The following is a 19,599-nucleotide window of genomic DNA, read 5'->3' as shown; positions in this document are numbered from 1 at the left end:
AGTTCCTTGGGTCGTCCGCAGGCTTGTTTGGTTTTGGTAGCGCAATGACGGTGGCTTTCCGCCAGATCTTTGGAATGGACTGACCAATGAGGCAAGAGGAGTAAAACTCACGGAGCCAGACCAGACATTTAGGACCGCAGTGTTTCAGGAATTCTGGGGGGATGTTATCAGGACCCTGAGCTTTTCCACATTTCAGTTGAGAGATGACAGTAGAAAGTTCTGCAGAGGAAAAGGGTGCTGACACGTGCCCATCAGAGCCTGGAGCTTTCCAAAGATTAATGGATTCCTGTTTGACAGTTCCTGCTTGAACCTTTTATTTCCATGTACCTGCCCAAATGGCTTTTAAAGGCACCTCAACGAATTCCTAAGCAGCTTGTTCCACATACCCACCACCCTCTTTGTAAAAAGGTTGCCCCTCAAGTTCCTATTAAATCTTTCACCTTAAACCTGTGCCCTCTAGTTCTCACATTTCCCCTACCCAGGCGGAAAAAAAGATTCTGTGCATTCATCCTATCGATTGCCCTCATGAATTTATACACCTTTTATATCGACCCTCCCCCATAAACTCAAACCTAATGTCAGGTTTAAGAAGGTGACATCAGATGGGGTTTATGAGTATTATAAAGCAAGTAGGAAATAACTCGAGCGGGTGATTAGAAAGGCTAAAAGGGGTCATGAAATGTAATTGGCGAGTCAGATTAACAAAAATCCCAAGGTTTTTTATACCTACCTTAAAAATAAGCAGGTGACCAGAGAGAAGGCAGGATCACTCAAAGATAAAGGAGGGAATATATCGGAGGATGTAGGTGAAGTACTCAACAAGTACTCAGCAAGATCACTGTGGAGAATACAAATATGCTAGGGCTGTTTGAGATCAATAAGGAGGCTGTGTGGAGGATCTTGAAAAGCATTAAGGTGGATGGCCCCAGGGCCTGATGGGATCTGTCCTAGGATATTGAGAGAAGCAAGAAACATTGCAGGGGCCTTGAAGAGGATCATTGTTTCTTCTCTAGCCAGAGGTGATGTCTCAGAGGACTGGAGAGGGGCCAATGTTGTTCCCCTGTTTAGGAAAGTAGAGAGAATCCAAGGAACTATAGGTTGGTGAGTCTCATGCCAGTGGTGAGGAAACCATTGGAGAGAATTATTTGATAGAATATACTCCCATTTGGAAAAAATGGGATGATTAGGAATAACTTTGTATGCAATAGGTCATGTCTCACTAATTTGAGGTTTTTTTTGAGTAATTTATAAAGGAGTGATGAAGGTAGGGCAGTGGATGTTGTATACCTGGATTTTAGTAAAGCTTTTGATAAGGTCCTTCACGGTAGGCTGATCCAGAAGATTAAGATGTACGGGATTCACAATAACTTGGTCGTATGGATTTAGATCTGGCTTATTGATCGAGGCAGATGGTTGTGGTGGAAGATAGATATTCTGGCTGGAGACCTGTGACCAGTGGGGTTCTGCAAGGATCTGTGCTGGGACATCTGCTGTTCATGATATACATAAATGGCCTAGAAGGAAATGTAGATGGGTTGGTGAGTAAGTTTGTTGACAACACCAAAATTGGGGGAGTTACAGACACTGAGGAATGTTGTCAGGAGATACAACGGGATATTGATCAGCTGCAGAACTGGGCAGAGAAATGGCACATGGAGTTTAACCTTTGCACGTGTGAGGTGTTGCACTTTGGAAGGTTAAATGTAAAAAGGCGTACAGTTGATGTGCAGATAGATCTTGGAGTCCAAGTACACAAGGTGACAGTGCATGAAAATAGGGTGGTAAAGAAAGCATATGGTATGCTTGCGTTCATTGCTAGGGGCATTGAATATAAAAGTCAAGAAGTCATGATGCAGTTCTACAGGACTTTGGCTAGGCTGCACTTGGAATATTGTATGTAGTTTGGTCGTCTCATTACTGGAAATATGTGGAGGCTTTGGAGTGGTTGCAGAGATAGTTTACCAGAATGCTGCCTGGATTGCAGGGTGTCAGCTACAGGGAGAGTTTGGATAGACTTGGATTGTTTTCTCTGGAATGTCTGGTGTTTAGTTTCGAGATACAGTGCGGAAACAGGCCCTTCAGCCCACCGAGTCCGCGCTGACCAGCTATCCCCACAAACGTACACTATCCTACACACAATATGGACAATTTATAATTATACCAAGCCAATCAGCCTACAAACCTGTACATCTTTAGAGTGTGGGAGGAAACTGGAGAAAACCCACGCAGGTCACGGGGGAAACGTACCATCTCCGTACAGACAAGCACCCATTGTCAGGGTCGAACCAGGGTCTCTGGCGCTGTACGGCAGCAACTATACCGCTATGCCACTGTGCCGTCCAATAAAAGGGATGAATTGAGAGGTTAGACAGTCGGAACCTTTTGCTCAGGCTGGAAATGTTCAACATTGGAGGGCATAGCTGTAAGATATGAGAGGGGAAAGTTTAATAGAAATGCTTAGGGCAAGAGATTTTGCATAGTGGTGGAGGTCTGGAAGACATTGCCTGGAGTGGTGGTGGAGGATTATATATGATAGTGGGGTTTAAGCAGCTTTTAGATAGGCACATGGAAGTGCACGGTATAGATGGATATGGATCATACACAGGCAGATGATGAGATCAGTTGAACTAGGCATCATGTTTAGCAGAAACATTGTGGGCCGAAGGATCTGTTCCTGTGCTGTACTGTTCTATGTTCTAAATGTAGCCCATTGATGAGTCAACACTTCCAAAACGTACATCCAATAAAAGGGAAATAAACTTTTACTTAAAAGACAACCAGTGTGTGCAGGCACATTCACAAATTAACTTCTAATTACCTTTTCTTTAAAAGGCTAATAACATTTGCATATCCAAGTTACATGGAACGACTAGTTTCTACACCTGCAATATCATAACTTCACTGTACAACATGCAATTAAAACAATCAATATACACTGACTCAGATTTTTTTCAAAAACATTTTCATCCTTTACTGACTATAATCAAGCTTCCCTTAGGACTGAGGAATAGAGTGCAAATACAAGCATATCATAGTGAATGCAAGAACAGGATTCCACTGAGTTCTCTAAAGAGCACCAGTGTTTGTCTGGCACAAATGGCTCAGCAGGTGGAGCTGCTGCCTCACAACTCCAGAAACCTGGCCTCCTGTGCTGTCCCACTGACCATGTGGGATTTCTCCAAGTGATGTGTTTTCCACCACACCCCGATGTATGCTAGTAGACAGTTTAATTGGCTCTTCTAAAATACTTGTGTGTGGGAATGTTTAAGAGAATAAAGGTGAACTTGATGGGCATGCGAGAGTGAATAAGTTTCGGGAAATAATTGGTGTAATGGGATTGATAGGATTGCTCTCGGAGCTGGCATAGACAGTGGTGAAATCATTACCTTCTATGTCACGTGAAATGAGATAATTTGAAACAAACCATTCTTAGCTAAATTCTTAGCTAAGCGGTAAAATACTAAAATAGATAAAAACTTACACCAATCACATTCATACATAACCCACCAACTTAGTGATTTGTTAAACATTTCGCCTTGTTCAGCAGAAAATTTTGTTCAAACTCAGTGAAGCATCTCTAAAATGGAAAATAAGTCACACCACATTATGAAGGATAACTCCTGAGAATTTGTGCTAAACAAAAGGTGAATTAGACAAGGCAAAAACATCTGTCACCCAAGAGACCCATTAAACATTGACATCTAACATAACCTTTGCAGTGCTAATAAGATGCGATCCCTTATCATTAGATTCACTGGAAAACACCTCCAAGGCAAGATAGATAATAATCACAGATCGTCTTACTGGCACAATCTCCCACACACCAATTAACCTCACTAATCCCTAATATGTCTTGTCTACTAACATTTGTAATTTTACATTTTTGTTCTCCAACAATGTCCAACATCGATATTCCGCCAATTCACCCTTCTCTTGGCTTCCACTGTTGGTCTTCATTATTATCTTTGTCTCCTGCTTTGGATTTTTCTTAAAACTGATTGATCTTTTCATCATGCATGCTTGAATTTCCTTTAGCCCAGTCTATGCCAGCTGCTTATACAATGTGGTACAGGAAAACAAGTCATCAATATAGCCCAATCATTGCATCTTTGAGATCTGTGCAGTTCCATATTTTAATTACATCAGAAGTAGCCAACTGCACATTGAGTTTAGGATAATCTATTACAAACATTACAAGTTAATAAGTCATTGGCTGTTTCATTCTGGCCTGTGGGGAACTGGAGGGAACAGGAGAAATCTAACATTATTGGTTTATTTTATTGTCAGGCAGTGGGCCAGCTATGCTTTCTTAATGACTCAGTCCAATTAAAACTCTTTCTTAACACGTTCCTATGGATTCCTTCAAAACAAAACTCAATTAGACTGCTCATCTTCAGAAAGACCATTACATTTTACCCTATGATTCGAGATGAACTCATCAACACATAGTGGCAATGAACTTTACTGAATAAACAAAAACAAAGTGCTGGAATAACTCAGCTGATCAGGCAACATCTCTGGAGAACACGGATAAGTGATGTTTCAGGTTGGGACCAATCTTCAGCGTTCTTCAGTCTGAAATGTCCCAACGCAAAACATCGCCATTCGGAAGATGGTCCCAACCCAAAAGGTCGCCTATCCATGTTCTCCAGAGATGCCACAAGACCTGCTGAGTTATTCCTGCACATTGTGTTATTTTTGTATAGCAGCATCCGTAGTTCCTTGTGTCTACATTTTACTGAATATGTTTGACTTTAAAAATATTAAAACAACTTCACAAACAATAATAACCAGTATATTTTAAAATATCTTATTGTGGCGGCTCCCAAGGGTCGGGCCATACCACTACCGACCCCTCGGCACGGGAATGGACCAGTCCAGGGGGGCGGTCCGGTACTACGTATATAAGGACAAGGTTTTGGGCGCGAAGCCTTTTCCAGCAGACTTGACCGGTCTGATAAATGAGGAATAATAAAACAGAACGTCCCGAAATACCCGGCTTCTCGCCTTTATTTCGGGCCTCTTCCGACGCGCCACATTGGTGACCTCGATGGTCCATTCATACTAGGATGGACAAACGATGGATAGCCGACCGTCCGTCCGGCTCGCAGGCCGACCAGGCCGCAGCTGTCGACGCGGTAGCCATCAGCGCGCTTAACGTCACTCGAGCAGCGCCCGATTTTCCCTGGTCGGGCGGGGGAGCTGTGGAAGGAGTGACAGCTATGCCCCGGTGGCCATTGCGGGTCCTGCACCCGCACATGCACCTGCAGTCCCACACCAGCAGGCTCCAGCCAGCACCAGCAGGAGGCACTGGTGTTATTACCACCAGCGCTAGGGTGCTGCAGCCCGACAATGCCACCAGCCGTGCACGTTCCTGGGAAACGCCGGGGCCGGCTGCCAATAGTCCCCGCGGCGGCCGGCCAGATTCACCGCCTCTTCGCCTGGGATTGGCGCTCCGGGGGCCGCTTCCTCGTGGATACCGGGGCGGAGCTGAGCGTCCTAGACATTCGTTCTGGGAAGCGGGGGCCCATCCTCACAGCTGCAAACGGGAGCCACATTCGGACTTATGGCGTCCGCATGGTCCACATCGTTTTCGGCGCCAGTCATTTCACGTGGCAGTTTACCATCGCCGACGTCTCCCAGCCGTTGCTCGGGGCTGACTTTCTGCGGGCTCATTCTCTCCTGGTGGACGTCAGGCAGCAGCGCTTGGTCCACGCCGCCACGATGGAGCCCATTGCGTTGTGGCTGAATGACCCCATTGTACGCCCACTGTCGTCCGTGGACTCCCATTTCGCTCGGGCGCTGGCGGAATTCCCGGATATTATGGCCCCGCAATTCCGGTCGTCGACCCCCAAGCACGGGGTGGTCCATCATATCATGACTACCGGCCCACCCCTCCAAGCACGAGCACGCAGACTGCCGCCTGAGAAGCTACGCCTGGCACGGCAGGAGTTACGCACGATGGAGTCCTTGGGGATCGTCCGCCCTTCCAACATCCCATGGGCATCCCCACTCCACATGGTCCCCAAGGCAAATGGGGGCTGGAGACCTTGCGGGGATTATCGGCGGCTGAACGTCGCTATCACCGAGGACCGATACCCCGTGCTCCACATCCAGGACTTCAACGCCCATTTGGCCGGGGCCACGATATTCTCGAAGGTGGATCTGGTGCGAGGCTACAACCAGATCCCGGTCCGCCCGGAGGATGTGCCCAAGACGGCAATCATCACGCCGTTCGGACTGTACGAGTTCATACGGATGCCGTTCGCCTCAAGAACGCCGCGCAGGCATTCCAACGGCTAATGGACGGCGTGTGTCGCGGGTTGGATTTCCTGTTTGTCTACCTCGACGACATCTTGGTAGCCAGCCACTCGCGGCAGGAGCACGTGTTGGCTATCAACCTCGCCAAGTGCCGCTTTGGCGTGGCCACAATTGACTTTCTCGGCCACCGTGTGTCTTCGCAAGGCGCGGTTCCCCTGCCGGACAAAATCGACGCCATCCGCCGGTTTCCCCGTCCGTCCTCGGTGCGCGGTCTGCAGGAGTACGTCGGCATGGTGGCGTTTTACCACCTGTTCCTGCCTTCCGCGGCCCACATCATGCGGCCGCTATACGAGCTGCTGGCGGGGAAGTGTAAAAACGTCGTGTGGACCGACGAGGCGGTAACAGCCTTCGACGGCGCGAAGGAGGCCCTGGCTCGGGCTGTGCTGCTGGTTGACCCACGGGAGGATGCCCTGACAGCCCTTACGGTGGACGCCTCATAGTCGGCGATTGGTGCCGTACTTGAGCAACTGACGGACGGGGGTTGGCGCCCCCTGGCCTTCTTCAGCCGGCACCTCAATAACGCCCAGAGGAAGTACAGCGCTTTTGACCGCGAGCTCCTAGCTCTGTACCTGGCCGTGCGCCACTTCCGCTATTTCCTGGAGGGCCGCCCGTTCACCGCATACACGGACCACAAGCCGCTCACGTTCGCCCTGGCAAAGGTCTCCGACCCGTGGTCCGCCCGACAGCAGCGCCATTTGGCGTACATCTCGGAGTTCACCATCTCCATCCGCTTCATCGAGGGGAAGGAAAACCGGGTGGCCGACGCGTTGTCTCGCCCCGCCATCAATGCCGTTTTAGTAGTGGCGCCCGGCATTGATTATTCTGCCCTGGCGGAGGCCCAGCTAACGGACGGGGAGATGCCCGCCTACCGGACTGCCATCTCTGGCCTCTGCCTTGAGGATGTTCCCCTCGGCCCTGGAGGAGCGACGATACTATGCGATGTGTCGGCAGGTCAGCCGCACCCCATCGTTCCGGCCACGTGGCGCCGGAGGGTGTTCGACGTGATCCACAGGCTGGCTCACCCATCCATCCGGGCGACGACCGCACTGGTAGCTGCGCGGTTCATGTGGCATGGTCTGCACAAGCAGGTTTGCCACTGGGCCCGCACCTGCATTCCGTGCCAGACGGCGAAGATCCAACGCCACATCCGGGCGCCACTCCAGGAGATCGGTCTACCCTGCCGGCGTTTTGCCCACCTGCACGTGGACATTGTGGGCCCTCTCCCGCCGTCCCGGGGCATCACACACCTCCTCATGGTGGTGGACCGCTTCAAACGGTGGCCGGAGGCCATACCGCTGGCCGACACAGCTACATGCGCTCGTGCATTGGCCGCGCACTGGATCGCTCGCTTTGGGGTGCCGATGGTCATCTCATCGGACCGGGGGCCACAGTTCACCTCTGAGCTGTGGTCGGCCATGGCCCACCTGTTGGGCGTGCGGCTGCACCACACCACGACCTATCACCCGCAGGCAAAGGCCTGGTGGAGAGGTTCCACCGGCAGCTGAAGACAGTGCTGAAGGCGCGACTCTCTGGCCCCGACTGGATGGACGAGCTACCATGGGTCTCGCTGGGCATCCGGACTGCGCCCAAGGAGGACCTGGCTTCGTCATCAGCGGAGCTCGTATACGGGTCCCCGCTCACGGTGCCCGGGGAGTTCGTGCCCTCGTTGCCGGGGCGAGAGGAACCGCCCTCATCCACCCTACAGCGCCTCCGAGAGCGAGTTGGCAAGCTCGCACCCGTGCCGACGTCCCGCCATGGGATATTCCACCCTTACGTGCCATCGGCCCTCCGGGACTGCGCCTTTGTGTTCCTGCGCCGTGACGCCCACCGGACGCCACTACAGAGGCCGTATGAGGGCCCTTACCGGGTGCTGGAGCACGGAAAGACAACCTTTGTTTTGGACATGGGGGGCCGGCCGGAGGCCGTGTCAATTGACCGCCTGAAGCCGGCCCACTTAGACATTGACCAACCAGTGCGGGTTGCCCAGCCTCGGCCACGAGGTCGCCCACCTTTGCGGGTCCCACCACCTGTCCCTCCAACTGTGCCTCCGCCGGCCCCTCTGTCGACCGATTACCGTACACGGTCCGGTCGGGTTGTGCGACCACCAGTGCGCTTCGTGCCTCCGGTTCTGGGTGGGGGGTCCTGTGGCGGCTCCCAAGGGTCGGGCCATACCACTACCGACCCCTCGGCACGGGAATGGACCAGTCCAGGGGGGCGGTCCGGTACTACGTATATAAGGACAAGGTTTTGGGTGCAAAGCCTTTTCCAGCAGACTTGACCGGTCTGATAACTGAGGAATAATAAAACAGAACGTCCTGAAATACCCGGCTTCTCGCCTTTATTTCGGGCCTCTTCCGACGCGCCACATTATTACCAAATTGACAAAGGCTAGTATGCTGCTTTTAAAGCATGTCTCATGCTTTTGCCAACATATTTCCATGGATCCTTGCAATTCTGGGAAAACAATTCTTTACATACACAAACTTTAGAGAAATGTGGCTTAGTTTATCAGCAACTCAAGGTATCACAAATGAGAGACTATATTACTACAGATGATAAACTAATGAAAACGGATTATTTTAACCCTCTGGCTACAGTCTTTCCATGAAATATTTACTAGCTCATATCAAAAGATTTTATTAGTTTATTAACCTTTCACTATATTGTTTGAAATACTGTGCCTATAATTCTTGAGCTGCATTTCTCATTGACATTTGTCAACTAAAGTGATTTAAAATCATTACAAGTTTACTTCTCAAAAACAGGTATTTTGTTTTAAGAGGAACATTTTTGTTCCATTTAATACTATGAAGGCAAGAACTTATATTCTGGGGGCAGGCTCTAAACTGTCTCCCGGATAGCAACATACATGTTCCCAGTGAATCTAACAGAAGACAATATATTTTAAATAATGATGCTGACAAAAAAAAACTGCACACCATCTACATTGTCTAATTTAACAACGTTTAGTAACTTGTTTCTCATTAGGGTTGCAATCTCATGTTTGCCAAAGTCCAACATTTTCTATAACTAAAGACTATTATCTATCATTTAAGATGTTTCTGTTTTTTATTTAATAGGTATATTTAAACGTTTTGTTTTACTAAGCACAATTCCAATTATATAACATAGGTGGCACACAAAGGGGACTGTTATGTTGGCTTTGTGCCAGGAAATCTAGACAATTTAGAAATAATTTTTGTACATGAAGACAACTCCAAGAAACAGAGTGGGGCAGATATCCACCGCCCTGAGATCACTGTCATCTGCCTTTGAGCCAAGTAATTTCAGTGATCCTGATGCACTTGAAGCCTGGCTACTAGTACTTCACCATGGCAGAATCTAGCTTGAGATGTCATCTCTGCTCCCAGTCACAGAAATCCAATGGGCTTTGATAGCCAGGGCACCACACATGCACTCTCACCTGTGCCACCATACACTTTTAAGCTCACTGCTGTAAAAGTAACCAAATGTTTGTGAATCCTGAAGAATCACAGGACTTAACAAAAGTTGGGCTTTTTGTTTTACTGCCCAGTGTAAAACAAAACATTTAAAAACAAAATATTTGAACAAACCATGAGCTGAAAAGTTTCACTTACCTTTCTCCTAGCCAATTTCTTGCATTTATTTGAATGGGATTACTATTAAAGCTGGTTTTAATTTTATGCAGGCTCAGTGTGGATAGACTCTCAGCTGAATGAAGGGATGTCTATGGATGTTTGTGCTGTCAGCAGAGTGAAAGACATCAACACCAACTGAAGCCCAGATAACAAATTGACACCAGGATGCTAGTGCGTCAAATAGTCAAACCTGGTTTGATTTTCCGGCAACTGATGGTCCAGACAAAATTATGAGAGTGCACTTGAAATCTTCCCCCAGAGTCCCCTCGAAAATCTGGTACCTAGGCCGGGCGAGGCGGCTGATCTTGACATCAATGGGACTTCCATGGCCGTTTGGCGGTTCAAATTTGCCTCCTGCAGCTGGACCTCTGGAACTCCAGGCAGGCTGGAGTTAACAGATCTGTTCCCATAGCTGACTTCCGAGGCCAACTTTGTGGGCTGGTATCTCAGCCTCCCAGTGGCCTAGGTGGACCATTCAACTCCTCTCAGAGTCCTGTGTTGGATGGCAGATGTGAACGTCCAATTAGATTTTCGGCAGATTCGACAAATCTTAGGTTGGCAGAGGTCAGTATGGTAGTTCCAATGGGAAAGCCACGCCTCGGCCTGCGGGCAGCCACAAATCTAACCCTCATCTGGACTTCCGAGATCAACCTGTCAAATGCCGCCTGGGCTGCCCGTACAAGAAATGCAGGTGTCGCTGAAAATTTAATTTACATTTGATATTTGTTTTATTTAAGTTTCTAGCAGTCCATGGTGCTTTAGAATCACGGGTGGGATATAATTAATGGGTCAGATGTGTATTGTTAAATCATTATTACATGTCCTCTGTAGGTCCAGCCAAACAGAAAATCCTGGCTGGACCTACAGAGGACCAAGAGTGCCGGGAAATCGGAAGTGATCCTGTATGCACTGGTTATGCCCAAGTCTTATGGTTAATGATTAACTTCCTTATTAATCTTGCATTGATTGGATCTCATTCACCTTTCTTTCCACACGTCTTTGCTGAAGATTATCCAGTCTAATACTTGTCACTTGACATTGTTTTGTTTTACTCTTTGAATGGTAAAAACAAAATTGTCTCAATTTTTAAGTCCTGTGGAAGGTGGCAGAACAGACATTGATTGAGCTCAAGTTTGTGAATTCGAATATTCCTCAAATGCCACATTGTTTAAACTTGGTTGACGGCAAAAAGCACTATTATATTGACAAGGTTTATCTAAGCAGAATTTGGATTTTTATACCATTCAGTCTAATTTTAAATCCAAAATTGCAAAACTATGTAGAAGCACAGAAGTTGCGTCATTTTGAGTGTATTAAAATGTTTAATACATCCCTTGGAATACAAATATAGTCTATTCTGTATTGTTCATTAAGTTAATACACAATACAAAGGGCATATGGTACAAAGTCAGACTGGTTGTATTCAGTGCAAATATTGCAAACACTAGGTAATTGCGAGTTAACTTTCAGTAAGATGACTGTAGATACACAGTTGATAAAGACTAAGTGCATTATTACTTCATTTAATGATTCGTTTGGACAGCCAAGAAATCAAAGCTGTCAATGAGCAAAACATAAAAGATTAGTGGCATAATTTTAATGGAAAATTGAAGTGCCCATTTTGGCATTGGTCCATCTTCTTATGCCTAATGGAATGACTTTTGCCCGTTACTCAGATCAAACTAAAATAAATCTACAATAGCCAGCAGATCTTAGCAATTAGTTATGGCAACCTGGCAGAACAAAACAAATCCAAATCATGTTTTGGCCTGAGCATTTAAACAGTGGCATCTGAAATAGTGAAGCATGGCAGTTTGAATCACAAAACAATTCCAATTACATTGTTAGAAAGCACATATTGAATATTTAATTCCTAAATGTATTTGAATAAAGTATTTGCCTTCAGTAAATAATATTTTTTTATGTTTAATGCTAACCGGCATTCGAGTGCAATGACTTTGCTTAATCTTCTGACTTCATTTCTTCACTGTTGCCCAGATAATGAGTCCCACCACCACAGCAAGGATGAGCAATACAATAACTAAGACGCAGATTTTCTTACGGGATTTGCGCTATGGGAAGTAAAAAAAGTAAATTACTTTTAATAAAATTGAAAGTGATCAAAACAGAAATTAAGTTGTGAAGAGGACATACATATGCAAACAGACTATTCATAGGTTAAGTGAAGGGGTAAAGATTTGCAATGCGTTATGAGAAAAGGTTTTGCAAGCTAGGTTTATATCCATTGGAATATAATGAGCAAGATGTAACCTGATCGCAACATACAAGATCCTGAAAGGTCTTGATAGTGTAAATGTTCCCTCTTACAAGAAAATTCAGAACTAGGGCCAATGCTTAAAATCAAGGGATTACCAATTTATGAAGCTGAGGTGATTTTGTATTTCCTTGAAGAGTTATGAGGCTATGGAACTTTTTTCCTTCAATGGACAATGGAAGTGAACTTCTTGAATATTTTAACAGTTGTGGTAAATTGTTCCTTGATAGCCGATCCAATTGAACCATAACACCACAATTTTCCTACACCTCTACGCTTTCCTTGTGGTGTTGTGGTTCAATTGGATCGGTTATCATCTTATTAAATGGCTGAGCAGGCCAAAGGAATTCAATGTGCTCCTAACTACTTTGTTCAGATTGTGTTCCAAAAAAACACACAAATTTATCAGTTTGTGGATCCTATGTATAGGAGAGATTAAGCACTATACAATAAACAGCATAATGCAGGCCAACAGTTTCGCAGCAGAACATGCTTATTTAGCTTAGAATTAGATCAAAAATAGTGAATGCTTTCCAGGTGTAAATTTTCATTCTCAAACGCCTAATTTTCTTGCCATAATCCATTTGTTATTCAGAAAAGGCCTTACTTGATATTCAGCTGCTCTACTGAGTTGCTGGTTTGCTTCGTGAACGTGTACTTCAGCAGTTTCCACATTGGCTTCAATGCTATCTACAGAAAGAGTAAATAATCAGATAATTGAGGGATTAATATTAAACAGACACTTCCCTTTTCGTTTCTAAATGTTTTGAATAGCATTGAATTGAAGCCCATGACTTCTGATTCTGGGTAATTAGTTGTAAGCAGGAAAAAGGGAGCAGTATGTTGTCATATCCCACATCAGGCAGCTTGCTGGTTCTTTATAACCTTGTATTTTTCCATTACACACCATGCCTGTTAGAATTTGACAGTTATAGACATATATTTGGAACTCATGACTCCTATATTTAAAAATTGCATATAGTTACACGTATAACTGCACTATAATTTATGGACTTTAATACCAGATTTTTAATTTAGAGAAAGATCAACTTCAAAATGCATGCCATTCATAATATCACTGAATCTTTCAATTTTCTTCACTTTACTCCTCGGGCTTTTTTAAAGTTTGCCCTTCTTTATCTTGATTATTTTAATTGCTTCCTTCCAAAAACTTTAAATATTGTGATGCTGAAATAAACTTTAACCTACGTCACCATGTGCTCACACAAAATAAAGTACTTCATGCTTTCCAACTATAGCCCCCTGGTGGTAAGACTCAGCCCTCCACAAGTCTCAGGCTTGAATAGCTAGTGCACAAATCCACAAATGCCTCAGCTTTGACCTGAGCTCACCTTTTCACTTTCACTTCTTTAAATTTCTTTTCATAGTCCATCAACATATCTCTGAAACACCTAGCCCTAATAACCTGTCCACAGGAATTGTTCAATTTGTTACATTTCACATGATTCAGACATAAAACTCAAACACTTTTTATTAAGATTTAACTGTAAACTCAACTTTAGTATAAATGCAGAATTTTGGCTGACAAGTCATGACAAGACCTTTGCGCGGGATGGACATATCAAATGTTGGAAGGCATAGCTTTAAAGTGAGAGGAGTAAAGTTTAAAGGAGATATGTGGAGCAAGTTTTATTTTACAGGACGGCGAGTGCCTAGACGCATTGCTGGGGATGGTGGTGAAGGCAGATACAATTATGGCATTTAATATATTTGAGGATAGGCACATGGATAAGCAGGGAATGGAGTGATATGAATTATGTGTAGGCAGATAAGAGTTGTTCTTGGCATCATGTTCAGCACAGATTTTGTGGGCAGAAGGCACTGTTCCAGTTCCATGCTCCATGTTCAATGACATTGGGCAACATCAACAAGTAGTTTTTATTCATATCATTTTAAATTAGCTGCTAAAAGGCACAAGAGGATGAGGAGACTGTGGCTCTGCATGTCTGTGCTGCCAACTGCAACAAGAGGTGAGGAGAACTGAACTGGAGGTGAGAAATGATCAGGACATATCAGGGCTGGCAATAAATGACCTCAGGCAGGGTAGTTCCTTGGTAAGCCAATTGTTGGCTAGGGAAGGTGAGATCCCACGAGGGATACATTGTGCAAGCTGTGGAACTGGTTAAATTATGAGAGTGGAGGAAGGGGAAAAGGGGAGGACAGGAGGGTGAGGGAAGTGTTCGTAGAAGTCACTTACAATTAAATAATTCAAAATTTATACCACTAGGTTGTAGGTTCACACAGAGAGTGGTGAATCTGTGGAATTCTCTGCCACAGAAGGTAGTTGAGGCCAGTTCATTGGCTATATTTAAGAGGGAGTTAGATGTGGCCCTTGTGGCTAAAGGGATCAGAGGGTATGGAGAGAAGCCAGGTACGAGATACTGAGTTGGATGATCAGCCATGATCATATTGAATGGCGGTGCAGGCTCGAAGGGCCGAATGGCTTACTCCTGCACCTATTTTCTATGTTTCTATGTAAGCTTCCCAAGCAAAATATGAGGTGCCGTTCCTCCAATGTGCATGTGGCCTCACTCTGGCACTGCAGGTGGCCCAGGACAGAAAGGGCAGTATGGGTATGGGAAAGGAAGTTAAAATGTTAAATTTTAAAAGGGAGTTAAAAAGTAATAGGTTCTAGAAATAATATAAACTAACAAATAATTTTACGCCATCTCAAAATTTACAGAAGATACTGTTACTACCACCATTATTTTCTATATTTTTTTTATTGCTGCATCTATATAAAAAAGAACACAAGACTACACAATCAAAACACAATTGGAATACCAGATGCTTACCGACTAGGTCTCCTTGTTCATGAATCATCATTCCCAAGTCTTTGAATATTTCATTAATATCCAGGATATCACACTGAAATGAACAGAAGTGGCATTATGTTTATAGCAGCTTATTAAAATTAATAAACTTCTAGTTTACCAGATTATTATAGAGAGAGATTGGGTGGGCTCAATTTGTTTTTTCCTGAAATGAAGTAGACTGATGGGTGGCTTGACAGAAACATACAAGATTATAAGAAACATACACAGATCTTCTTTCCATGGTTGGGATATAAAAACAAGAGGGCATAGGTTTAGGGCGAGGGGAATGATTTTTAAAAGGGATCTCAAGGGTAAGATTTGTTTTAAAACACAGAGTGGTTGATACCTGGAACGCTTCGCCAGTAGTGGTAGTGGGATCAGATACAATTATTATGTTAGACATAAAATGCTGGAGTAACTCAGCGGGAGAAGGAATGGGTGACGTTTCGGGTCGAGACCCTTCTTCAGAGATGCTCTCCAGTGATGCTGCCTATCCCGCTGAGTTACTGAAGCATTTTGTGTTTATCTTCGATTTAAACCAGGATCTGCAGTTCTTTCCTACACAATTATTATGTTTAACGGGCATTTAGATGGATATATTAATATAGACAAATGGGATCAATGTAGATGGGCAAAAAGATAAGCATGGGCATAGTGGGTCAAAGGCCCTATTTCTGCACTATACATTTTTATAACTCTAAGTACTATAAATTCTGTCAACATTCAGGATGAGAGAACATGTCAAGAGGCAAGTATAGGGATCTAGAATGTTGAATTGAAACAGCCGAACCTCACATGGGTTGTATGTTTCTTGCAACCCATGTAAATATGAACAGGGCTCCAGGATAATGAGCAAACTGACCATTACAACATAGCAAATAGAGCCATACAAGCTGGTGGATTGAAAAGGAGTACAGTAGTGATAGGGGAAAATATTGTTGCAGGAATGGGTACTGGATGGATACTGTTCACTCAAGTCACAAGCTGGTGGGCTGTGATGCCCATCGAGTACCAGGATTAAGGTCATTTCCTCAAGTCTAAAGAGGAAAAATATGGGTGGGGACAGATCCAGTTGCAATGGCACACATTGGACCAACAAAGGAAGTACAGCAGTTGGGTTTGAGCAGGCAAGATCTAAATTAAAATAGAACCATCGTAATAATCATTGAATTACTACCCAAGCTATTTGTAAATTGGTCTGTGGTCAATTAGATTAGAGAGTTGAATATGTGGATCAGGATTTGTGTGGGAGAAGTGGATTTTAACTCTTGTGGCAATGGCACAAATATTGGGGGAAGAGGAGCTGTTCCATTAGAGTGGTTTTCACTCGAATTGTCTAGGACCAGTATTCTGTCAAATTGAATAATTAGGGCTGTAGACAAGGTTAAAACTAAATGGTGGAAGGTGTATGGTTAAGAGGGGAAATTTAGACAGTTAAAGATAAAAGGATACGGCAATAGTGCAGGAATGCATTGTGCACAATGAAAAATCAATGTGGTAGGAACAGACAGAAATGAGGCATAACTGAAATAGCAAATAAAGCCAAAATAGCAGATAAAAGTAAAGAGAAAATTAAAAAACTATATGAAAGCATATAACATTTACAGCAAAATAGATGAACGATAGCACAAGCTGAAATGCACGAGTATAATCTGATGGCCATTTTCAAGGAATGATTATGAGGCAATCAAAACAAGGAATTAAATATTATAACAAAATACGAAGTGTTGGGATAACTCAGCGGGGTCGGCAGCATCTGTAGAAGGAATGGACAGGTGGGGACCTGGTATTTCCAAACCTGTTCCAATTACAACCTATTTATGTGATTTCAGCAGTAACATAAATGCAAATGTAAATTCAAGTCCTCAAAGGTGATAGATTTCTCTCACAATGAAAATTAAATGTATTTTGGTCTGGAGGCCACTGAGACCCTCACCAACACATCAATGTCGTAGTATTAGCATATAAGAAAACCAGAAAGTAACGTGTATATAGACACACGGAACTGCAGATGCAATAGGAAAAAAAAGAACGTGCTGGAAAATACCTGACCTGCTGAGTTACTCCAGCAATAGTTTCTTTTAAATACGGTTTCAATCCATAATATCACATAATTCTCAGCATTAAAAATCTTGTGCCAGAAAAGTGCTACCCATCAAGTCATCTAGTGAATAATACAATTGTGAAAATACAATTATAAAAATGTTACATCACAATTAAACACTTTATCAAGCATTATCTATTACAAGCAACATACCTCCAGTTGCTGAATAGCATTCTCCCTCTCTTTAATGAGCGCCAGGTCTTCTTCTGTAATCCCATCTTCTACTTGATCTTGCAACTGATTTGGACTACATTATAAAACATTAAAACCAAGTATTAATACTCAAGTTATTTAATTATGCTACTCTCTACCCTACCAGACTTTAACACTTCATGTTGTATCTGAAAGCTTGTTATTTCTAACCTTTTCAGTTCATCAACCTGAAATATTTACTGTTCTTCCCTCCAGATCTTCAACTATATTCAACTAAATCACCCACAACAAAGTCTGATTGATGGTGATCAAATCTAAACAAATGATAAAATTCAAGTTTTACAGTCAATAGCCAAAGTGAAAAGTTGATATTAAGCTATTTCTGCTGATGCTGCTGCCATCAAACATCAATACTGGGGGGGGGGGGGGGGGGGGGGAGGGAGGGAGGGAGGGAGGGAGGGAGGGAGGAGGGGAGGGAGTTGGAGAGCACATTATAATCTGAGCTGCTACATCATGTTGAAGAATTCAGCAAACTAGAAAGTTGAATTTATTATTGAACTATTTTAAACTTTTTATAAAGTGCAAAATACATAAACATAAATATAAACAGCTTCAAAAGTATAAATTTGTTTTGAAAAGCACAGAATTTAATTTAAGAAGTTAATCCATACAACTTTAAGAGGTGAGGGAAACATTAAACATAAGATAATGCTTTACAAGTTATAGTATGAAATGTGACTCCTATTTAAAATAATCTCAATAGTTTTGATCAATATATATTGTCATATCTGATTAGCTATTCAATCTCCCCGTACAAAATGAAACCCCTTATAAATATGTAGTCTATTGTGCTGCTTATGAATTTTTCAGTCCAACTAAATAAGTTGGCCAACGAAACAAAAGAATTTCATTATTTGGTGTCGGTATTGGTCATCAATTGAATTAGAACAATGCAATTGGATGGTGTACTGCAAGAAAATAAGCGTTGTATTATTGTATACATAACTGGTGCAGCTAAACATAATATTTACCTTTCAAGAGACAGCAGAATCCCTCCTTTTTGACTGTCAGGCACACCCGTCTGAAAAATAAATAAAAGATGGGAAAAAATTAAATATGCACCAAAATATACAGTGGTACATAGTGGGATGCACAACTATGTCATGCATCTTATTATAAAGTTGACTTATGCCGATTGTTCCTTTAAAATCTGTACAAATTTTCTCAGCTTTTGCAGGGAAATAAATTGACGATATCAGCTTCTACGATGTATGACATTGGGAATGAAGGGCCTGTTTCTGAGTTGTATGGGTCTATGATTCTAATGAGGAGGGCTTGACTGAAACCTACAGATCCTGAAGAAACTTGAGAGGGTTATTGTGGAGAGGATGTTTCTAATTGTGAGAAAATCCAGAACTAGGAACATTGTTTAAATGTAAGGAGTCATCCATTAAAGACTGATGAGGTAAAGTTTTCTCTCTCAAGAGCGTTTCTCTTTGGAACTCTCTTCCGGAAAGCAATCAAAGTAGTCTTTGAATATTCATAATGCTGGGGTGGATAGATTCATGATATAGTAAGATGGCGGGGGAATTGAAGGTCACCTACAAGTGAATGTCGAGTTTAAGTTATAATTAAATCAATCAAGTGGCCTCCTGCTGTGGCTAATACGTATGGTAATTAGAAGTTGGAAGCCACATGGCCTCTTAATGGCTTGCCCAGCTACTCAGTAAGATTGTACAGCCTCCAATTCCACCATTCCAATCCACTTTCAAGGCCAGTTTTTTTTCTGGCAGCCACATCAAACCTTCTCCAGTTGATGATTTGCAGCTTCTATCGAACTGCCACGTTCCCATTATAAGTTTAATAAGAACCCAAAATTCTGTAACATCAAAGGAAAAAAACTGTAGGTGTTGTAATTTGAAAATGGTGTGCATGTATGGCAGATCAGGCATGTTTGACGTTGAAATGTCAGTGGCCTGCTGGATATTTCCAGTATTTTCTGTTTTAGTTTTGGGAGCAAAACTATTCAGGTTACGCCAATTTTCCAAATTCTAGTAATATATAAACCATCCTTCCATCCAATCAATGTACAGAAATTCAACATTTCTCAGAGAAATCAAAGTAAAATGAACATTCTTCTGCTTAGTTTTCATTGAAATTCAGTCTGGAAGCAAGGTACCTTTCTATTTGACATCGTGCATCACACCGCAAATGCATATTTCTCTCAATTCTTGAATTCAAATTGGAGGTTTTCACTTGAAATTACAAAGTTGACCCACAGTGAACATG

At 43.5% G+C, this 19,599-nt stretch overlaps 1 protein-coding gene across 4 annotated transcripts in view; it reads right to left on the bottom strand.

Annotated features, from left to right (window-relative positions):
• Positions 1-2,746: 2,746 nt before the first annotated feature.
• LOC144593635 (syntaxin-7-like) overlaps positions 2,747-19,599 on the bottom strand; it is a 42,372-nt gene continuing 25,519 nt past the window's right edge. For all 4 annotated transcript variants that reach the window (XM_078399507.1, XM_078399508.1, XM_078399509.1 and 1 more), the window contains 5 exons: positions 18,342-18,391; positions 17,311-17,404; positions 15,033-15,105; positions 12,824-12,906; positions 2,747-12,013 (listed from right to left, as the gene is read on the bottom strand). In XM_078399507.1, coding sequence (XP_078255633.1) covers positions 11,918-12,013; positions 12,824-12,906; positions 15,033-15,105; positions 17,311-17,404; positions 18,342-18,391 — 396 coding nt within the window. In that variant the 3' untranslated portion in view covers positions 2,747-11,917. The remainder of the gene's footprint in view (positions 12,014-12,823; positions 12,907-15,032; positions 15,106-17,310; positions 17,405-18,341; positions 18,392-19,599) is intronic.

The sequence above is a fragment of the Rhinoraja longicauda genome, chromosome 5, assembly GCF_053455715.1.
Source record: "Rhinoraja longicauda isolate Sanriku21f chromosome 5, sRhiLon1.1, whole genome shotgun sequence".
In the NCBI taxonomy this organism is placed as follows: domain Eukaryota; kingdom Metazoa; phylum Chordata; class Chondrichthyes; order Rajiformes; family Arhynchobatidae; genus Rhinoraja; species Rhinoraja longicauda.
The sequence above is the reverse complement of the archived record's forward strand: the minus strand, read 5'-3'. Positions and strand labels throughout refer to the sequence as shown.